Source organism: Camelus bactrianus, chromosome 6 (assembly GCF_048773025.1).
Source record: "Camelus bactrianus isolate YW-2024 breed Bactrian camel chromosome 6, ASM4877302v1, whole genome shotgun sequence".
In the NCBI taxonomy this organism is placed as follows: Eukaryota; Metazoa; Chordata; class Mammalia; order Artiodactyla; family Camelidae; genus Camelus; species Camelus bactrianus.
The window spans coordinates 13,821,813-13,843,646 of NC_133544.1; the positions used below are offsets into that span (position 1 = coordinate 13,821,813).

Genomic DNA, 21,834 nt, shown 5'->3' on the forward strand with positions numbered 1-21,834 from the left:
AATTTTTTTCACAGTCTTGCTCAGGAAAGAATAGGAAATAGCTCAAATAACTCATTGAATAATGAGTCAAATGGGCCTTTTTATCGTGTAGTCTTCCAAGAATCCTGTGGTTCTATCAATGTCACTGTGTGAACCCTATTGAAATACAGGTGAATATAAATTATCAGATATTTGTAATGGTTGACTTTTTATAACCAAATTTTGATTTATAGTCCTGTGTATTATCTGATCTTTAAAAATGAAAAGAGTTCTTGCTTTGGCAGCACATATACCAAAATTGGAACAATACAGAGAAGACTAGCATGGCCCCTGTGCAAGGATGACATGCAAGTATGTGAAGAGTTCCATATTTTTAATTTAAAAAAGCAGCAGCATAAAGCTGAAAAATATTTACAAATTAATAGAAAAGGATAAAAGCTCAGCAACAAGAATAATTTGCAGGAAAGTATTGTTTTAAAGTGTAGCTTTAAAATGTTCAAAATGCTTCACTGTGACCTTTCAAAATTTTTTTTCAAGCTATAATAAAGTTAATTGTCCTTTGAACAAAGTTAATTTCTAGAAGAGTGAAATTTTTATTCTGGGCATTCATGGAGAAATCTCTACAAAATATAATAAACATCGTGAACAGACTAAAGGTACTGTCACATGCATTTTTATCACTCAGAGATTAAAATAATGATATTCTAAATCAGAGGTTTATAATCTTCTCATTACCCATCAAAAACTCCTCATGAATAGCATGCCTTGAAAAACTTTGTGTACCAAAGTGTAATTATTAATTATCTATTTATTTTCCAATATTTATGAATCAAAAATTTATATTAAATTTTTAAATTAATTCCCCATAAGATACTAATTAATTAATTGTAACTTTATAGAGGAGAAACCAGGCAGGTGCCACTAACCAAGTGACAAATAAAGTTAATGTAACCAGTAATGGAACAAATAGATATCTTTTCCCTCTGGATATGATGAACTGAGATGCTTACAACACTGCTTTTTGTATTACTGCCAAAAATGTATAACTTGGATCTAGTAATGAGGAAACATCAGATAAATCCAGCTGAGTAACATCCTGCAAAATAAATGATCTGTATTTTTCAAAACGTCAAGATGATGGAAGATAAAGACTCAGAAAACTTTTCCACATTAAAAGAGACATGGAAATTAAATGCAACTTATGGATAAAATCTCAGATCAGATATTAAAATTTTTCCTATGAAGGCCATTAATTGGACAATAGGCAAAATTTAAATATGATTTATGGATTAAATAATAGTAATGTATTGTTAATGATTTTGACAATTATTCTGTAATTACATAAAAGAATGTCGTTTTTTAAAACAAAAACTACACACTCAAAAGGGGGAATTTTGTCTACAAATTACTCTGAAAGGATTTACACACATGTACACATCATAATATATATGTGCATGTATACATACACACATATGTATGTACATAACTATGTGTATATATGCATATTTCCATACACACATGTGTTTGGAGACAGAGAAGAATGGTAAAAGAAATATAATAAATGCTCATATTCAAGGATCAGGAATATGGATAAAAATTTAAATATACAGGAATTCTTTTTATCATTTCTATCAGTCTGAAATTATTTCAAAGTTAAAATTAAAAATTAGAGCACAAAGATTTCCTATTGAAATTAAGTAAGCTTTGTATCCAAGGTAAGATCCAGTCCAAAACAAGTTGATATTTTAGCTTACGCTGGCAAGTATACAACTGAATTTCTATATTTGAAAGATTTGTTACTTTCACCGACTTCTTATGATCTGGAAGTCCTAGAATGAGAAATATTGCTTTAAATCATTTGTTATTGTTACCCAAATTAGAGTAACTAAAACTTTTGTAGAGTCTTAGAGAAATTATGCCTTTGCAGAGTTGACTATTTGCTTGTACATTGCTTTTAATGCTGTTATTAATCAAAAAAGTTTAACAAACTGTTTTTGAATTACAATAACCATTAGTAAATAAATTTTTTTAATGTATTGGTCTTATTTATATGAACTTTTTAATCTCACTTATTAGCTCTGGTAGCTTTTTTGGATAGAAGCTTTAGGATCTTTGTTCCTTTGTATGTAATTTTTTTTCCTTCGGAAGTTTTTGCACTTATGAGATAAAGAGATCGAAAAAGTGACAACAGGTAGCTTCTATAGAATCAGTCACCTGGAGGCATCGTGACACCATTCTAAGTCTTATGAATCTACTGATTTTTTTATTGTTTGAGCTATGGCTATATAGTCACCCTGTGCCATCCCCAAGGTGGAGTCAGAGTTTTGAAGGCCCTAGCCTGCTGTGAGTCCCTTTGCCCAGCAAAGTAATAAAACTGGCTCTTTTCTTCTAAGCTCCAAGACTCGGTCTCTGAGTTATTTGGCTCATCAGAGACAGGGGCCGATATTTCGGCAACAGTGCTTCAGGATTGTGCTCAGTGCTTCTGCTCCACCGTTTGTTCTCAGTAGTCCCTGCAGGACTGTACCGCAGAGAGGAGTCTCTGTCTCTCACTCTATCCTTGCTCTTGACTCAGCAGTAGACGCTGGTGCTTGTTACTCATGAGAAGCTTGTAGTGGGGGCAGGAGGATGTTCTTGGTTCTTTTTGTCCAGCCTGTCAGTGAGCCTGGACCTGGGAGTGGGGCTTTCTTAGCACTCCTGCCCTCTTCTCGTGACAGTTGAATGCTACCACCTATTTCTGTGTGGTCTTGTTTCTGCCCAGAGTTTTCTGCTCCTCCCCTAGCAGTAGCAGATCTCCGCTTGCTGTTGGTAATTGTATTGTATTCCTGAGCGCAAGAGGATTTCTTGCCTCTCCCTCCATGCTGACAATTTATAACTACCCCTCCCCTACAACAGTGGATCTTTGTCTGAGGTCCTTGGGTGCAGGGAAGTAAGCAGTCTTCTGCCCGTCCCCAAGAAGCAGCTGATCCTCATTTAGCAGCCTGTACCACTAAGGGAGCCTCTCTCCATTTTCCTGCTCCACCTCCCAGCTCTGATTTCTTTCTCATGAAAGCCCTCAAGAAGCTTATAGCTGGTGGGGGAGACCGACATTAACTAAATATACAAGGAAATAGAAATGTACAACTTTGATAAGTATTAAGAAAGAAGAACTAGAACCGGAAAGTATCTAAGCGGAGGAGTGACCTCTTCAGGGAGGACTGCCTCAGGTGTGATGGCTGAGTACCAGTCAGCCAGATGAAGGGCCTAGAGATGGAGACCATTCCCAGCAGCTGAGGATAAACCCATAAAAAGTCCCTCTGGCAGGGTCATGTGGCATGTTCTAGGACCCAGAAGAAACCAAGACCAGGATGGCAGGAGGGCCAAGTGGGCGGGAAGAGGGTAGGAAATAAAAGTGGAAAGATAGGACCCTGCTGGGCCTGTTAGTCTTGCTGAGGATTTTGGTCTTTATTTTAAGCAGTGAGAAACCTTCGGAGATTTTCAAGTTAGGGTTGGTGATGGTAGGGGGAATAATTATAATTAGATTAGGAAAAAAAAAGTTTAAGCAGTATATAGTTCAGGTCCTACAGTGTTTGTATTTTATATATTAAAGCCTTAGAATTGTTGAAGACAAACCAGGATGTGCTAGAAGGGATCACAAATAAGAGTAAATAACACCTGAACTACTCCGTGATATGCTGATATTTTGTATTGGGTTATAGAATGGCACAGGCAACTTATCTCTCCACACCCTATTAAATGGATACAAGTTGTCACTCAGAAGCAATTTTAAATTAATTTATTTAGTCATTTGGTATTATATTGCAAAATAAATTATGAGCAACTCTATTCAGAAACATTTGTTACAAGTATATTTAGTTTAAAAGGGTTACAAAAGATGTAAATCAAGCATTTATTGAATAGTCATAGGATTCATAGATTAAAATAATAACAAATATTACAAAATATACAGATATTGCTTAGAGATAGTGTTTCATTTGTTGACTAAAATACTTTCCCAGTAAAGTCTGTAACTGTATATATGGCATTTTACTACTATCCTGTCTTTCCTATGTCCCAGCTTTGTCTTTTTTTAGCTCCAATTATCATATCTCCTTTTTCTAGAACTGTCCCATCGACAACCAGACTATATTTGCCTCTCCAGAAAATGTCCTGCTAAATCAAAATTACCTTAAGATCTGTCTTTTCATAAATACATTGCCCCTAAGTTTACTTTTTTGCACAACCCATGGTAGATCTACTTTTGTTTCCTATCTTTCCTACAACCAATTTTTAAATGTAGTAGGTGTTAGCATTGGGAACTATAGTCAATATCTTATAGTAAATGATAATGAAAAAGAATATGAAAAGGAATACATGTATGCATATGTATGACCAAAACATTATTCTGTACACCAGCAATTGACACAACATTGTAAACTGACTATACTTCAATGAGAGAAAAGAAAGAAAAGGAAAGGAAAAAATGTAGTAGGTGTTAATGATCAGTGGAATTCAATAAAGTCTCTTATGATAAGAGTATGTTTATTCTATAACCCTTTTGTAGTTTTTTTAGAGATAATATTTAGTAGTTAAAATATGTATGTATAAGTCACTTGTTTATATATGTTTTCACTTGTTTTTAAAGGTACTTACGACTTTATCTTGTTTTCCTCTTTCAAACATAAATTCTTCAGAGCACAGACTGTGAGTGCATTTTCCTGGATAACTTCTCCATAGTTCCAAGCTGAGTGATTCACACATGGATGCTCAATTTATGTTCAGGAATGATTACGATGGTGGTCCTTAACTTTTTTCTTTCTGTAGAATGCTTTTGAATCGTAGAATTTTTGGTGATATTTTTGAAGGCATTAGAAACATGAAGCAACTTGAAACAAGTCAACAATAATTACAGAATAATTGCTACTACAGTAGATAAAAATGTCTTCCAGCATTTGTGCAAGCATCTACAGTTACTTCACTGTTTGAGTAAAATTATTTATGGTCCCAAAGGTGTTCCGTTCAAAGTTCATTGAACAACAAAATCCTCATGTTTTCTATTATTAGATTGATGTCAAGATACACTTCTCACTTCTTACTGGTAGCGAGTTATATAACCGGTATCCTGCAAACTGCAGAACTCTTGACATCTAACAACTCCGTCCGAATCTGTGCAATAAGAAACTCTGGCATATCTCTTGCAGCTATTGGTCTAGAAGGACTCCAGCCCTTCTTAAAACGCTTGCCTGAGAAAGCTCAATGCTGCCGGGAGAATTTACCCCTTGTTTCAGCCAAAACCTGTTGATAGACCCCTGAACTCCCTCTTAGAACACTTACTTTAGAATGCTTGCAATTATAAATCCTTACTTGGCCCTTTGAGATAATAAGTCTACCACCCAAAACTTTTCGCTAAGGACTTGCCAGCTGTCTCTATGAAATGTAAACATCCAGGGAAACAACTAAAAGAAAATTTCCTAAAATTTAATGTGATAAATGATAAGTGGAGGTTAAGGGTCTAACTTCAGTGGCTGCCTTGCTTCGACTTGCACTCCTGCATAAAGGTAGAAGTTTATTTCTCCTCCAGATAAACTCCAATTAGCAAATACAGGTGTCCTAGTCACATAGACTAACGCCCCTTATCAACCCCCACAGTGCTTTTCCCTAAACATGCCCAGCTTTTCAAAGTCTCCAGCCCTTTGTTTCAGGGAAGTTCAGTTCAGTTCACATTGGACCCTCTTTCCTATTGTGATAGTATTCCCGGATAAAATCTATCCTCACAGCTTTGTCTCTGACAATATTATTTTGCATTACCTGCAGTTGCTGCAGAAATATGTTTTACATGTCGATCACAATTTGGTAGCATTTCCACTCAGGAAATAAGCACTGGGCAGCTGCAGGCTGGATCTGTGTTAGACGACAGTGCTCCATGTGTCTCCTGTGTTTTTGCACATCTTGTTTACAGAGGCACTAACTACCTTTGTTCCAGAATGTCTTCTCAAGAATGTTGGTGTAGTGAACAACCTTGAAAGATAAAGCTGGTGTCTCCCTTTGGAGCCAAGGGCAGGTTTATTTATTGTCCAGTATAATAAGGATAATGTTTCCCTTCAGGGCAAGGGTCAAACAGGCTTACTGCCCATTATAAAAGATTTAGGTTCCCTGACATTGGTTGAAATTCCTCTCCTGTAATGAAACTCACTCTGTGTAGTTACCATCTGGCCCTCCCTCTGTTACCCTGTAGGAATTGGGGCTTAGGGAGCTAGTGGCCCAGAGATCACAGAAGAAGTTGGATGGTGCAACATGGAAGTGTGGGTGTTAACTCCAGGTCCCCAAGGGGTAAACTTTAACCAATGGGAAAGAGGAGCTAGGAGGGAGCTGGGCAAATAAATTCCTACTCCTTCCCCTTCCCCTAGAATACTCCAGGCTACAGTTTGCCCTTGCTGCCCATTAAGGAAAATCCTGTGTGCCTGGAGGATGCACCTGCCTGGTGGCCTGCTCTGCCCTTTGAAGTCTTCTTCTACTGTGGCAACCAGGCAGTAATGTCACTTCACATTGTGTCACAGCTTTTCTTGCCTCCCTTCCTTTTCCTCAACCTCACTGCCCTAGGTTTCCCCTTCCCAACTGAAAGAACTGTGCCTTAATCATTGCTTCATTGGTCCATTTGACCTGGACCTCAAAGGATCGGTAGGAGTCTGCCAGGTTGACAGTGGAAAGCTGAGATTATGCACATCATGAATGATACATGTGTGTATGGAGTTCTGGAAATGTCCAGACAAATTTAGTAAAGACCAGAATCGAGTGTGACTGGACAGCAGGACTAGCTCAAGGCAGGGAGGAACTGACTGGAAATCACGGAGGCAAAATAGGTTAGAGGCTTCATGTGTCACGGTGAGGAGATGGTCCTTTATTCTGTAGTCCTTTGGAAGCTACCCAATGTTTGTTAAAGATTACTTTTGTTATTTCTTCCTAGAAGCAATAGGTATGTGTAACTGACACGTCAGCTGGGACTTCCCTACCACTGGGACGCTTTCACGTGGCTTGAACCCCAAGTTTACCACCTGTTAGAATCCTGGGCTTCCCCTGTTCCCTCTCTAGCATCTTTATAATTCTCTTAATGGGGTTTTGCTTCCTATTACATCAATCTAGATAAGAAACCCCATTAGTCTAGTTTCTGTGTTTTGAAAAACCACCTAACATTTCATGTGTTTAGAAACTTTAAGATCTGAGAGACTTCGGAGAGGGTTGCACCCAAATCTTTCAGCTTTGCCACCTCTTTGACTTCATTCCTCCCTCATCTTCCTAGAGCAACAAATAATGTCTTATTCCTCATGTGGGAACAGTTCTGCCTACATTTAACTCCTTTGGGATCTCATTTTCCATGCCAAGCACCCAGTTGGGCATTTTTTTCCAAACAAATATAATTCTCTTCCCATGAGGAATTCTGAGAAATAAAATTTTCTCATCTCATTACATGTATATTTTTAAAGAACTTAGAAAACAGACCAATAGAAGTGTAATAATTACCCATTATATTATAAAACTGTTAATACTCGGTATCTTTTGTTCCAGTCTTTAGTATATTTCATAACTGTGCTCATTTTGTACATACATTTTTTGTAACTGGATTTTTTTTAAATGTATATTCCATTATGGGAAATTTCCAATGTTGCTAAAATTTATTTGAAAAGCTAATTTCCCATGGTTTTATAATATTTCACATGGGCTGAATCAATTTACTTAAAGTTTTTCCTGTGGCTGGACAGTTAGGTTTCCTGATTTTTTAATTGTTCTAAATTATGCCATGATAAATATTTTGGTACATGAATCTTGATCTGCGTTTTTTTTTATTATTACACAATGACAGATAACTAGATGAGAAATTAGTGAGTCAAAGGATAGGAACATTTCAATGCTCAAGATGCCTAAATTGCTTCCAGGAAAGTTGCTTGAAACAGTAGTGGCATGATTAGATACATTTTTACAGATAACTCAGGGTGCGGAATCTAAGGAAAAGATAATTAAAAGTTGAACTGAACTATGGCAATGGCGATTGGGAGGGTGTGGATACGGGGGTGAGGATGGAGTTTAGGGATGTTTCTAAAATCGAGTCCAAAGGACTTAGTAACTGGTTATGCGAGGTGAAAAACAGTTGAGGAACCAAAGAAAACTGCCTGCCTAGTTTTCCAACCTGCCTAACTGGGGGAATTCTGGTGCTGCTAACACAGAAAAAGAAGATGGCAAGGTGGGCAGATGTGTGGAAGAGGATAATCTGGTTTGAGACCTTTTCTTTCCCTCTTGAATTATATACCTATTTTTAACAGCTTTAAGTGGAATCTAATAGGCATTTGGAAATATGGCTACTGTTGGGAAACACCTGTTATTTTTGCCTGCCTGAAATTTGGGGCTAGCTTTAGAATTTTTTTTCAGAGGAAGCTTTAGAATTTTTTTTTTATTGGGGTAGCAACCTGGTTAGAAGTTTTGTCTTAAAGCTGCGTTTATTTAGCAAACGCCTGTTTTGGTTTTTGTTTTGATTTAGATTGCATGTGTATTTAGTTATGGAAATGGAGACAGGAGAACACTGAATGTTCCAAGCCAGCCCTAGATAGCTACTACTGGCATCCGTGCTCTCTCATTCTGGTGATACCATTTCAGTTTTCCTGGGGAAGATCATAAAAACATAAAAAACATTCTTCCCACAAGGATTGCTAAGAGAATGTGATGTAGAGTTGGAGCCATTGTCAGCCACGTTGCTTGTCTGCCAATGGGGTCAACCCAAAGGAAAGCAGAACTGAATTCATTCTGATGACTTGGTTCTGACGGCATCTCTTGAGCCCTAGAATACAAGTGCATTGATGCCAGTTCTAGTTTTAGTCCTTTTTGCCTTTAAAATTCTATTTTAATCTTAAGCCATTTTGAGTGGGTTTCTATCAGGTACAACTAAAAAGTCCTGACTAACACAATATTGTATATCAGAAAAGGGTTCAAGTTTTCGAAAGTTTCAACTATTTGAGATAAAACTAAGAGGAATCCTATTGTGACTATGCGAGTATTCTAATTTATATTTAATGGCTGAAAATGTATATAGAACATCTCTGTACTGCCAGGCGCTATGTTAGGCTCTGTACATAAATCAGGTTAATTAAAGTTATGGTTCCAGAAATATTTTATGGACAACATATTAAAAAATCATTATAATTCAAAAGTTGGCTGAATTAGCTAGCTAGGATTAATAGCATGAATTTTGGCTTTTATGCTTTGTATACTTTGCCTTTTATTTCTTTTGTAGACCTGAGGGTAGCTAAAATTGGTAGCCAGCAAAAATTTTATTTGCTTGAATCTTAATATTTCAAATGTTTAGAATATAAAACTCCATACTAGGAACTCAAGCTTCAGGATATAGATTACCAAAGGGTATTGCAGCTTATATTTAAAATGCCTAACAAATGCCCACCTGTTGACATGTAGAATTTGAGGGTCTTTCTTCTGCACCTTTATTTGTATTATTTTCAAAAAGTACAGATGGTGAAATCACATCTAGCAATAAAAGCTTGATTAAGTTTTCTGATGTGACTTTAGTAATAACAGATTATATATAAAGTTGTAGGGTAAGAACTAATCAGGTTTGTTTTGTCCCTCTAATATTCATGAATGTTTTATTTTTTAGCCACTCTTGTGCCTCTGCTGTCTCCTTTGGTCTTGAGTTTTCAGTTGAGGATGGTTTAATTAAGAATGTTTTTGCTTCACACTCCACCCTTAGTGTAATGCAAAGTATGATAATGGAAAAATAAATTATTTAAATCTGTTATTAATATGATTACTTAAATATATATCATGGGACCCTTAAGAAAGTGTACTGAAAAATCTGAAACATAGAGAAAAGTATTCCTTATTCTTCACCATCCTTTATCTCATGAAAATTAAATGTAACCAACAATTAATGTACCACAATTGTATAGCAAAAAAAAATTCATCTTTTCTGAGTTCACTGTTTAAATTTAAATAATCAACAACATTTTCTTTTTTTTAACCAGGGGTTTTTGAGGAATTCAGTAGTGAGTTAGCAAATATATTCTTATTGAAAAATAAAAAAACAAAGACACATACAATTTCTCTTTGTCACGTGTCTTTGTCCAGGGAAATTCACACAGGCTTTTCCATGGCTTCAGAGCCACTTCTCAAACCCAAGTTCTTTTATTTTCTTTCCGGCAGATGCCAGAAACTTAATCTGCATTCCTCTTCTCTTTCTGCTGAGATTTTTATTATCTCAAGCCAAAGACGAGCTGTTGAGTGTGGCACATTTTCCCCAGTCTTGCTCACCACCTCTTCTAATTTTTGGTTGCCCTCATTACAAGAGTTTTAATGGGAGAAGTTTTCACATACTGAGGTACGGGGAAGTCATTCTGGCTCATACGGGATTTAACTTAAACCTTATGCTAATCAGAACAGCCTGTTTTGTGGACAATTAAACATGCATTGTACACACTGTACCCCACAACCAGTCACTCAGGTTTTAGGTGTTTACCCAGGAGAAATGAAACTGATATCTACCAAAAGATTGGTGTTCATGGCAGCTTTATTCATAGCTTAGAAACGAACCAAATGTCCATCAACAGGTGAAAGAATAAATACTGTTGTACATTTGTGCAATGAAATACTACACAGTAATGAAAAGGAAAGAAGTACCAATACACAGAACAATAAGAATTAATTTTATAAATAGTATGTTGAGTGAAAAAAGCCAGAAACAAAAAAAGTACTTACTATATGAGACCATCTATATGAAGTTTTAGAACAGCAAAACTAATTTATGGCAAAAGAAATCTGAGCAGTGGTTACCTCTGGTTGGGTGGTTTTGACTGGAAAGTAGTTTGAGAGAACTCTCTGGGATGATGAGAATATTTCATGTTTTATTTAGGGTGGAACAAACATATCAACATTTATGAAAATGTACACATAAAATCTGCATTTAAAAAAGAGTACTGGGGAAAATAAAACAAGAAGCATCATTAACATGAAGAAACCATGCATTATATATCTGCTTTAACTGTAAAAGAAGAGAATGCATTTAAAAATCAAAATGGAGTAACTGTGGTCCAGGCATCCAAATCAGAGGCAGGTGGCTATTGTGGATGTGGTATCAGGTATGTTCCTGCATCACAGAGAACTTGACTTTTCTGAACTGTATCACTCTCAAGGACCCTACGAGCCATTCTCAAAACAATATCTGCTAGCAGCTTCCAGCCACAACCATATGGTCTCCAAATTCCCCTTTGTAACTATACAATCATTTCGGACCCCAACCAACCCATGCTTAACAAGCACCATTACTTCTTGCCAGCTTCTTCTTAATTCTTGACAAACAACTTATGTAATTTTGCTGTTTTTGCCTATATAAGCCTCCCCCATTTTGCAGTCTGGAGAAGCACAATTCGAGTGCTGCTTCTTGAATCTGTTTCTCCCAGGCTACAGTCGTCCATTTGGCTCAAATAAAACTCTTTTCTATTTCTATTACAGATTGGTTTATTAATTATTTCCATCAACAGTTTTATAGCTAGTCACTCTGGGAATAGCAAAAATAATAAACTTTAAAACGCCTGAAAGCTTGGAAAAAAATTTTTAGAAGTTCTTATAATCAGTTTTTCCTACATCATAATTCCTCAGTGTTAGATAATTTATTGCAAACTACACTGATTCGATTTCTACTTTCAGCCTTCCTGGTAGAGTTCACCAAATCTGCTCACTCCTTCACAGTTTATTTTTCATGATATTTATGCAAATTCCTTCTTCTGAGATAGCCCTTCCTCCCCGCAAGGAGACTAAAAGTCATAACCAAAACTGAAAAGGTATCCTCTTGTTTTAAATTGGTAGTTTGCATCTTTGAGGAAGTAGAGATTAGGTGGCATCTTTTCCAAGGTATGGGTAATCTAGGAATCATCATCTCCGTGCAGTCACTGTTTCTTAAAAGGATGCTAGGTTATTCTAGCTTTTGTCAGATTTGCAAGTTTTGATATTTCCTAGGGAAATCAAAATAGTGATATTTTTTAAAGACATAGATGGTTCATAGTTAGTATTCTTGTTGTAAACCTTGTCGCTACTATTCTGCATTTAAAACTTTTAAAAATATGGACTTCACATTATTTTTACAGGTTGGTAAGTCTTGGCTGTATTCCTGTGAGAAAAGAGGCACTTAGAAAACTGAGTAGGGGGGAACTGACACAGGAGTTCACTGCTCCCCGTACTTGTGTTTCAAGACTCATTTTCCAGGATCGTAAGACTCAAGCCATCTTACTTCTCCATCATCACAATGCAGAAAGTATCAAGAGTTTATCGGTGTTCAAAATACTAATTAAAATTAAGATTCAGGTACCATTGCTATTTATTAAGAAATCTGTTTTGGCGCGTCATTTTGCGATCTCAAATCCACTCTTAACTTTGAGGTCACATATACAAATAAGAAAATGTGCACTTAGGAAGTCAGGTTTATCCCCACTCAATGTCTGGTACAGTGTGAGCAGCCAGAACACACACACACAGTGTGAGCAGCCAGAAAACACACACACACACACACACAGTACCAGGGCAAAGAAATGAAGTTAACATCCTGGTGTTGATTCTTCCAGGTATAAGAGTAGTCCGGCCAGGTACAGGGCCAGGCGAGACCGACAGGCGCTTCCCGGGCGCGAACTGTCAGTAGCAGAGGACGAGGAGTAGCCGAGAGTCCGCCCGGGGCCTGGGAGGCTTTGTGATGGCTCAGGGCCTCGCGCGCGGGCAGGATGCGGTCAGAGTGGCTGGGGTCGCTCGTCCTGGCCGAGGGTGGCGGGACTACAGACATTAGAGGAGAGCGAAGGCGCAGGAACAGCGAGACGTAGCTGGTACCCAAGAGCTCCCCCGGCTTCAGCGGTCCCGCGCTGGGAAGGACGAGACGGGGCGGAGCGAGCGCGAGCGGCGGCGGCGACGGCGGCGAGGGGGCGGGGCCGCGCGAGGCCGCGCGCTCGCCGCTTTCCTGGGCTCGAGGACGCGAGGCGCGGGTCCGCGGGACTGTGGGACGAGGCCGCGGCGGGACGCGAACGCCGCAGGTGACCCGGGCGAGTAGCCGGGTGCGCCGGCGGCGGCTGAGGCGTGGAGGCGGGAGGCGGGTCCTCGTTCGGCTGTGCTCAGGGCTTGGGCGCTGCGGGCTGAGGAGACACGGCGAGCTGAAGCAGGGGAAGGGCGCGCGGCAACCCCTTGACGGCCGGCGGCGCCCGCGGCCCTCAGCATGTTCCTCGAGGCGAGGGTTTCCCTCCCGCCCGTGGGCTGAGGCGGCGGCGGCGGCGGCAGCGGCAGCGGCAGCGGCGACCACAAGAAGCGACATGCACCTGCCAGGCGCAGCTTAGAGGACGGCGAGTCCCGGCCGCCCGCGGGAGGGCTTTCTTCGCCCGGCCGCCGCCGCCTCCCGCCTCCCGCCGCTGCCGCGGGCCCGAGTCGGGCGGCGGGGTGGGCGCCTCGACATGGCGGCCCGGAGCGCCCCGAGCTGCCACCTGCGGCTCGAGTGGGTGTACGGCTACCGGGGCCACCAGTGCCGCAACAACCTCTACTACACGGCGGCCAGGGAGATCGTGTACTTCGTGGCGGGCGTCGGCGTGGTGTACAGCCCGCGGGAGCACCGGCAGAAGTTCTACCGGGGCCACAGCGACGACATCATCAGGTACGGAGGGGCGGGGGCGGCCGCCGTCCCCCCTGCGACCCGCGCGCGGAGTTTGCACTTGCCCGTCCTTCTGGGCGCCCGTGACCCGCTCCTGCAGGGCGCATCGCCCCAGAGAGAAACCCACCACCGTCTGGTCCCGAATCCGCCCTGTTAACACTGGATAAACGCCTTCCCCGTCTTCGTGTTCTCTCCCTCGGGTCGGTGCGGTGACACCGAGTCCGCGGATCCACAGGGCGCTCGGTTTTATGGCTTTGTACCTGTCTGCCTCCATCAAATTTATGGAACCTGCAAAAAGGTTATTTTGGTAGCATTTTACTCTTTTAAATCCCGTCGGAGATCTCTTGTTAGACGAACTCTTAAAGCGCCGGGGGGAGTCCTTTGCCTTAATGAGAACTGATGAAAGTAGAGTAAGCTGTAGGCCGGTCCTGGGGAGCGCGCCCAGGGTGGCGTCCTGGAGGGCACTCATCTCTTGGCCATGATAATTAGTTCAGGTTTCACTGCCTGCTATTATCAGCAGATAGAAAAGAAACCGCGGCAGCCTTCAGGCAATTCGTTGGACTTTAAAATTTGCACACCTAAAGGCAGTTTGGGGGTATGTTTGATCTGAAGAAGATGCTAAAAAGAATTCTGATTTCCAGTTCTCTTGTTTCCCCTTCAATAGAGTACTCCTAAATAAGTTTACTTTTGTATTTTTTACTTAAATCACAATTTTCCTCCATTTTAATTCTTTGGGCGTTATCTTAAGGTTGGTCCCAGTGCTTATTTTCATTTCTTTAGTGAGCAGTATATTTGAAATGTAATGTTTAAGTCAGTGTCTGAACAGAACTTGTGTGACAAAGTTAAAAGCTGCAGAAATTATTCTGGGCCATTGATTATTGCTTCAAGCACAGCTTAGTTGTCGTTAATAGAAGGAGAATGTATTTTTAAAACATCCTGTGACTGTGTGTGTGTGCTTCTTCTGTTTTTTTCTTAAAGAGAACCTATGATTGGATTTGGTTCCTCAGTTATATTCCCATATTTATGTTCCACAGGATTTAAATTGGATATTTCAAATCCAGCATCGTGGTTTAACGTCTTGTAGGCAAAAAGCTCTGGTACTTGAATTCTATAAATAAGGAAGATCTTCTATTTTGCATGTCTGTATGTTTATGCTCTGTAGCAGGGAAAACGAGGCCTAAGACAAACAAAAGGTAGGGCAAGATGGAGTAAAGATAAGGAGAGCAGAAACTGAGATTGTGGAATAGAAAATGAGACAATGTTCTGGGTTCATTTGTTTGTTGTTATTCTCCCCAAGAGTAGTATTTACCCCAGTTGTCTTTTTCTCTGATCCTTTCCAGTTTCTGTCTTCTTTTCCATGTGTAAGGTCTCCCACACAGTACAGGGGATAGTAGCCTTACCTAGTTGAAGCAGCTTGTCTGAAGCCCTCCTACATAATAATGGATATTCAGTCCATTAGGTTGAATTCAGAAAGAGGGGTAGGTGTGAAGGATGGTGAGGTCTTCTCGCCATGCACTTCTGTTGTTTTTACTCCTTGGTAGTTGAGAGCAATATGCTATGAAGACCTTCTGAAAGTAGATATTTATTGATTTATTGATGGAGCAAGTGATGTTTTGTTTATTCTTCCAGCAGTAATTTGAAGATATATGTCACACAGCTTGAATTTTTATAACTGTGTTTCAGTAAACTGTGTATTCCCTTGGTATACACAGTTGCACAACCATATATATAGTACCTCAGAATATCTCAAAATGATGGATTACTTTAATTTTGCCATAATTGGATACTTGCTTATGACTTTATGCAAATGATTCATCCTTAAAATAATTTATAACAGTAAAAAGTTTTATTGAAAATTGCAATGGGATAGTAAAATCTGAATATATAGCATGTTGAATTTGTGGCACAAATTTAATGTATTACCAAGACTATAACTTAAAAGTCAGTCAAAGGACTGTGGAAATTTTGTTTCAGACAATAATGGTAGACTATATCATTCTTGTTTGTGAAATAGATCAGGCAAGTGTTCAAAGCTTTCAGTTTTTTTCAGTTCAGTGTCTGAAATTTAAGCATAGAAACTACTCCAGTAATTTTTGTTATGTCACAGCAGAAAATGTAATATTCATAAATTTCATGGCATGGTGGAAAACAGTGCTGCTGTAATGGTAGCCTTTGTAATAAAAAGTCACTGTTTTTATCATCTGTTTTGTTTCCATATTTGCTTGAAACTTAGGTAAAACTTATTGGATAGGTATAACTTAGTCTAAGGCTAAGACTGTTCAGATGAGCAAGTCATTGTCCTTAGGTTTTGAAAATGTAAGTGCTATATTGATTGAAAGGCTGAATAACGACCAGTCCATCATTTTTTTTACTAGTTTTATCATTTTACATCTACTACATCTACTTTGCCAGTGGTGGTGCCACATGGCTTTATCTTTTTGTCTGTTACATGTAGTTGTCTTACTTTTTTTTTGCCATATATATGTATGTATACTTCTCTAGTAATTTGTCCTTTAGTTATATTTTTTTCAGTTTTACTGATTTATATAGAAATTAGTTTCAGTGTCAGAAATAACACTGGAATTTTAGTTACTTTTTCTTTCTTAATTTTTTTCCTGTCTCCCAAGTTATATTGATAAAATTCTCTAGTTATTAAGTGTTTATTACAGATTAAAGATTAAGTTATGCAATAGACTACTACCAGTTTTAGTATAATATGACATCTGTAAGTTGGTCTGTATTTTTAAACTTTTCCCAGCTGTCTTTCCAAAGGATTTTAAAATTTGTTTCTAGTTACTAGTCATCCACACATTTTTGATGCTTATTCTTGAAGTAGTGGATATTGTTATAGTGATAGTTTTCAAATCAATCATATATCACCAGCGAAGACCATTGATGAATGTAGTTAGTTTGGTGCATTTTGTTACTACCTTTTTTTTTTTTAACACTTTTGCTGTGGTATGCTTGTTTTTTCTTTAAACAAAATGAAAGGTGTAGTAGTAGCTCTTCAATTGTGGTAGGTAGTGTTCTTAAGAAAGAAAACTGATCAAGCCTCACCATAATCTAGTAAACGCGATTTTTAACAGCTGTGTATTTATAATATGGAAACTTCATTTATTCAACACAAGTCAAAATTCCATTTGAAAAATCATTTCAGAATGTATGCTGTTTCCATGGTGGATTAGTATTTTTTGTGTTTATGGGTTGAGGGCAGCAACTTTTTAAGGTCTGGCAGGAATTACTGCAAACCTACTTGTTGTCTACTTAATATTTCCAGATATATGGTCAGTATTTCCCAAACCTGGCTGATCATCAGAGTCATTTCAGAAGCTTTTTGCCAATTTCTAGCCTTTTCATGAAATGTGCTAAGTCAGAATCCTCTAGAGCTGGATCCCAGAAATTTTTCAAAAAGTGCCCCAGATGGTTCTGTTTAGGAAATGTATTGCCAATCTATATCCCAAAACAAGCATGCACAGAATTCTTAAATAAGCAGTTTGAGAAATGGGTATAAACCTTTGCCTCAAACCCGATACCAGAATTTTCTTAAGTATTGTGTAATGTCTAGAAGTAGTACTTCAGAAAGTATTAGACTCCATACAGATTTAGTAAAATGTCCCTATGTTTAAGTAACTAAGATAGGTGACCTTAACTTTCACAGACTATATAATAATTCTATTCTGTAACATTTCATTTTATGTATTTGGATATCAAAATATTTATGATTATTTGTTTTTCCAAATACTGCATAGTTTAAGGGAGAATACTAATAGGGGTTTTCAGGCAAAGGTTGGAATTATGTAGACTAATAGTTCAAATTGCCATAAATGTACATTAAATGTATCTTGACTATTTATTTAGGGAAAAGACAAATTTTAGATTTGTATTATAATAACTATTTTTCCCTATAATTTTATAATGTCTCATGTCTAACATGCAGATAAGTAATAAAATATTTTAGGTTATAAATTAAGGAAAACATATGAAAAATAAATACATTTTTAGAAACTATTAAATAAGAATACTTAGAAAATATTAACTTACTGTCCAAGACCTTTTCACTTATGAAAGAAATATTATTGAGCACTTGCTTTGTGTAAGGGTCCCACCCTTAAGGTATTAGGAGTTTAAAGACAATCAGTCAAGTAAAGAATCATTTAGAATACCATGTGTACTAAGAATGGTGTTAGTGTATCTGTGATGGTATGTACGTGGAGACACAGTTTACAATGATGTTTCCTAGTGAATATAATACCTAAGCTGGGTCTCTAAGGAAAGCAGGGAGAAATAGTCATCAGAAAAGTGAGTGAAGGTAAAGCATTCTGGGAAGAGGTTAACATCATGTGCACTGGTCTTGTATTAAGAGGAAATATTTGAAAGAGTATTTGTACTCACTATCTTCAGTTTTTTCTCCTCCGTTCTGTTTCACCATAGGAGCTATTGTCATGGTCACCAATGACCTCCACATTGCCATAGTCAGTGGTCAATTCTCTATTCTAATCTTACTTGATTTATCACCATCATTTGCCACGGTTGGTTACTCCCACCTTCTTAAGACACTTTCTTAAGTGACATCTGGGACACATCTTAGTGTACAAACAGGTATTTCTTGGTTTACTTATTCTTTTAGCGAATATTGAATGAGTACCTATTAGTATTTATCAGGGATTATTTTTAGCACTAGTGTTTCAGCGGTGAACTAAACGGGTAAAATTTCCAACTTTCATAGAACTTACATCTACAGGAGGTGGAGGGGAGGAGGGACAATAAACAAGATAAATTTCATATTTATTTATATAAATAAATTATGTATATAGTATGTACATATACATATCTTTTTTTTGATTGAAGTATATAGTATTGAATTTCTGTTGCACAGCATAGTGATTCAGTTGTGTTTGCATATCTATATATATATATTCCTTTTCATGTTCTTTTTCATTATAGGCCATTACAAGGTGTTGAATATAGTTACTTGTGCTATACGGTAGGATCTTATTTATCAATTTTATATATAGTAGTTGGTATCTGCAAATCCTGAGTTCCCGATTGATCCCTCCCATCCTTTTCCCCCCCTGGTAACCATGTTTGTTTTCTGTGTCTGTGGGTCTGTTTCTGTTCTGTAAATAAGTTCATTTGTGTCTTTTTTTTTTAAGATTCGACATAAAAATATGATACCTTTCTTTCTCTTTCTGGCTTACTTCACTTAGTATGACAGTCTCCAGGTCCATCCATGTTGCTGCAAATGGCATTATTTTATTTTTTATGGCTGAGTGATACTCCATTGTATGTATATACCACAACTTCTTTATCCAGTCATCTGCTGGTGGACATTTAGGTTGCTTCCATATCTTGGCTATTGTAAATAGTGCTGCTATGAACATTAAGGTGCATGTATCTTTTCGAATTAGACTTTCTTCTGGATATATGCCCAGGAGTGGGATTGCTGGATCATATGGTAAATCTATTTTTAGTTTTTTAAGGAATCTCCATACTGTCTTCCATAGTGGCTGCACCAAACTGCATTCCCCCCAACAGTGTAGGAAGGTTCCCTTTTTTCCACACTCTATCCAGCATTTATCATTTGTGGACTTTTTAATGATGGCTATTCTGCCTGATGTGAGGTGATATCTCATTGTAGTTTTGATTTGCATTTCTCTGATAATTAGCAATAGTGGTCATTTTATCAAGTAAAAAGAGTGTTTCAGGGTGAAAGAAGTGATAAGCTTTATCAGGTAAGGTGAGTAGTGCTTCACCTTAGTGGAGTTGTTGGCTGTTTTGCAATAATTACGTTGTAATCACAAGTCTCTCCAGGAGACTATATATTCAGGTGATCAGGGGAACAGAGGGAGCAGAAAGAAGTCATCAAGATGAGTCATGTTGTTATTAGTATATGGGCCTCCTTCAAGATTTGTTCCAGCAGCTTCTAGTTTGCTTGGTTATTTAAAAAATCGCACATGACTGGCAGCTCTAGATCCTTGCTGTTCAAAGGTGTGAGCTTTAGACCACAGCAGCTTCAGCATCATCTGGGAGCTTGTTCGAAATGCAGACCTCAAACCCCACCCCAGACCTACTGAATTAGACTGAATTTTAACAGCATTCTCAGGTAATGTTGTGGGTTTGAAATATTAAAGTTGTGGGTTTTGATATTAAAGCTTGAAAAGCATGCTGTAGATCAGTGGTATTTGAAGTGTGGTCCTCTAACCATCAGCATTACAATCACCTGGACACTTCTTAGAAATACACATTCTCGAGCTTCACCCCAGACCTAATCAGAAATTCTAGATATGGGGCCCAGCAATCCATTTTATTCACCTTCATGTGATATTGATGTAGTTTAAAGTTTAAAAATTGTTGCTCTGGAGTCTTGATTTTTCAACATTGGCTGCATATTAGAATCAAGTGGAGAATTAAAGCAAACATAATAAAATGAAATTCTGATTTAATTTATTTATGGTGGGTCACAGGTATAGTTTCTTTGTTGTTTACTTCTGTTTTTAAACTTCCCAGATGATTCCAATATAGAGCCAGGGTTGAAAACCACTGTTCTAGATATAGTATTATCCATGGTAGTACGCTAGGACGTCAAACTCAAAAAAACTCCAGGCCTACCCAGATTTATTCATTTACTGTTATATGCATTATATCACAATATTGATGATTTGCCAAGTATTGAGACCCTTTTAAAAAGTTTGGGCCTATTGCCTAAAGTCCTCCCATTTGGAGACTTTTTTTTTACCAAAACAAGCAACCCTGAGTATGGTTTTCCATTGCTGAATCTGTCCTGTGGCTGAAAACACGAAAAGACAAATATCTTGCATTGTCAATCCAAAAAATGCTTACTCACTGGGGACCTGGAAGTTTCACTTAATGGGCAAAATTATATGCATCCTTGATGGTATCAATTGAAGTATAACCCAGTGTCCCAGGTGATGATTTCAGCAGACTCATGGAACACTTGCAGTGGGTTTGGCTAAATGATTTGGAACATGGAAAGCCCAGGATTGTCCATTAATAAATTTCCATTTTGGAGCCAGAATCTGAAGTCAGAAATAGACCAAATATCCAGTATGTTAATATTTGAAGAGGCATATAAATGCCCCGCAGAAGGAAAGACATCTCCAACCTATGAAGTTCTAAAGTGGGCATAATCCACATGGACAGCTGAAACAGCACCCTGGATTCATGTCCAGTCAGAGCAAAGTAGCTGGGATATTGCGTTTTATAAAGCTTGAGGCCCTATGTTGCCAGTAACCAAGCATGAAGCAGCCACTAACAAACAACTGACTGGCTTCTCTTTAGGCCAGCAAGGATCCTCCATTATGTCTTCAGTATGGATCAGTATTCTGAGACAGCACAGGACTGGCAAGGGGTTACACCTAGCTACCTGGGCTGCAGTGGTATCTATTCTAGTTATAAGGTGGCACACATCACCAAATTGGCCAAAGACAGCAAGAAAGTGTACAAAAGCCTTAAGAGCTCCTGAATTTCCTGTCTACAGTCTTACCTTCTGATGGGTAATGTAATTTAAAAATGGATTGGATTGTTAAAAGATCGTGTGAACTATAGTGCCCACCCAACACTGGCACACATATCCATCTGAGTTAGTAAGCACAGGAGGGAAATACTGAAAAATTCTTGGAATGAGGGGATAGTCATGGGACTGAAGATGGAAACTGAACTCTGGATAGCTATTTTGGAGGCCATAAGCAGGCTTAATTCATCATTAACACCAAAAAATTCTTAATTTTGTTTCTTTTGGGATGGGCGGCTCATAATGCTGGATTGGCAAACAAGAGGTTGTGATTGTAGGAGGTGTTAACTCAGATTTCATTCTAAAAGTTTCCTTGTTCTTCACAATCAGGGAGAGATACCTGATTTTACTTTAATCCAGAGGCTGCGGAGTATAGGGATAAAGCAGAGAGGTTGGATGTGAAATGAGAATTCTGGATTGTATCATTGCCAAGGGATGGGTAGTTCAACCTCTTATTGGAGCCTGAGAAAGGGAGAGGTCATAGTCATGGGTTCTGGAAACATGGGTATTAGAATATGTGGCAGAACAGGAGCACCTAATTGAAATTAAAGGTGCAGAAATAAATTGATGGTAAGAGAAGTGTACATAGCCTGTTCCCCAAATCATTTAGAAGAACTGAGATGCACAGTTGCCATAGGTCTCCTTGTTGAGGAAATCCTTCTGCTCTTTCTGT

General features: G+C 38.5%; 1 protein-coding gene and 1 non-coding gene across 2 annotated transcripts in view; both read left to right on the plus strand.

Annotated features, from left to right (window-relative positions):
• The first annotated feature begins 251 nt into the window (after positions 1-251).
• Positions 252-354, plus strand: LOC123612483 (U6 spliceosomal RNA). The gene has a single exon (XR_006719752.1). It is a non-coding gene; the product is annotated as a U6 spliceosomal RNA (small nuclear RNA).
• Positions 355-13,315: 12,961 nt separating this feature from the next.
• The window catches only part of EML5 (EMAP like 5), a 131,876-nt gene continuing 123,357 nt past the window's right edge, over positions 13,316-21,834 (plus strand). Inside the window, exon 1 of the mRNA XM_074365169.1 lies at positions 13,316-13,633. Within this exon, the coding sequence (XP_074221270.1) occupies positions 13,437-13,633 (197 nt within the window). The 5' untranslated portion in view covers positions 13,316-13,436. The remainder of the gene's footprint in view (positions 13,634-21,834) is intronic.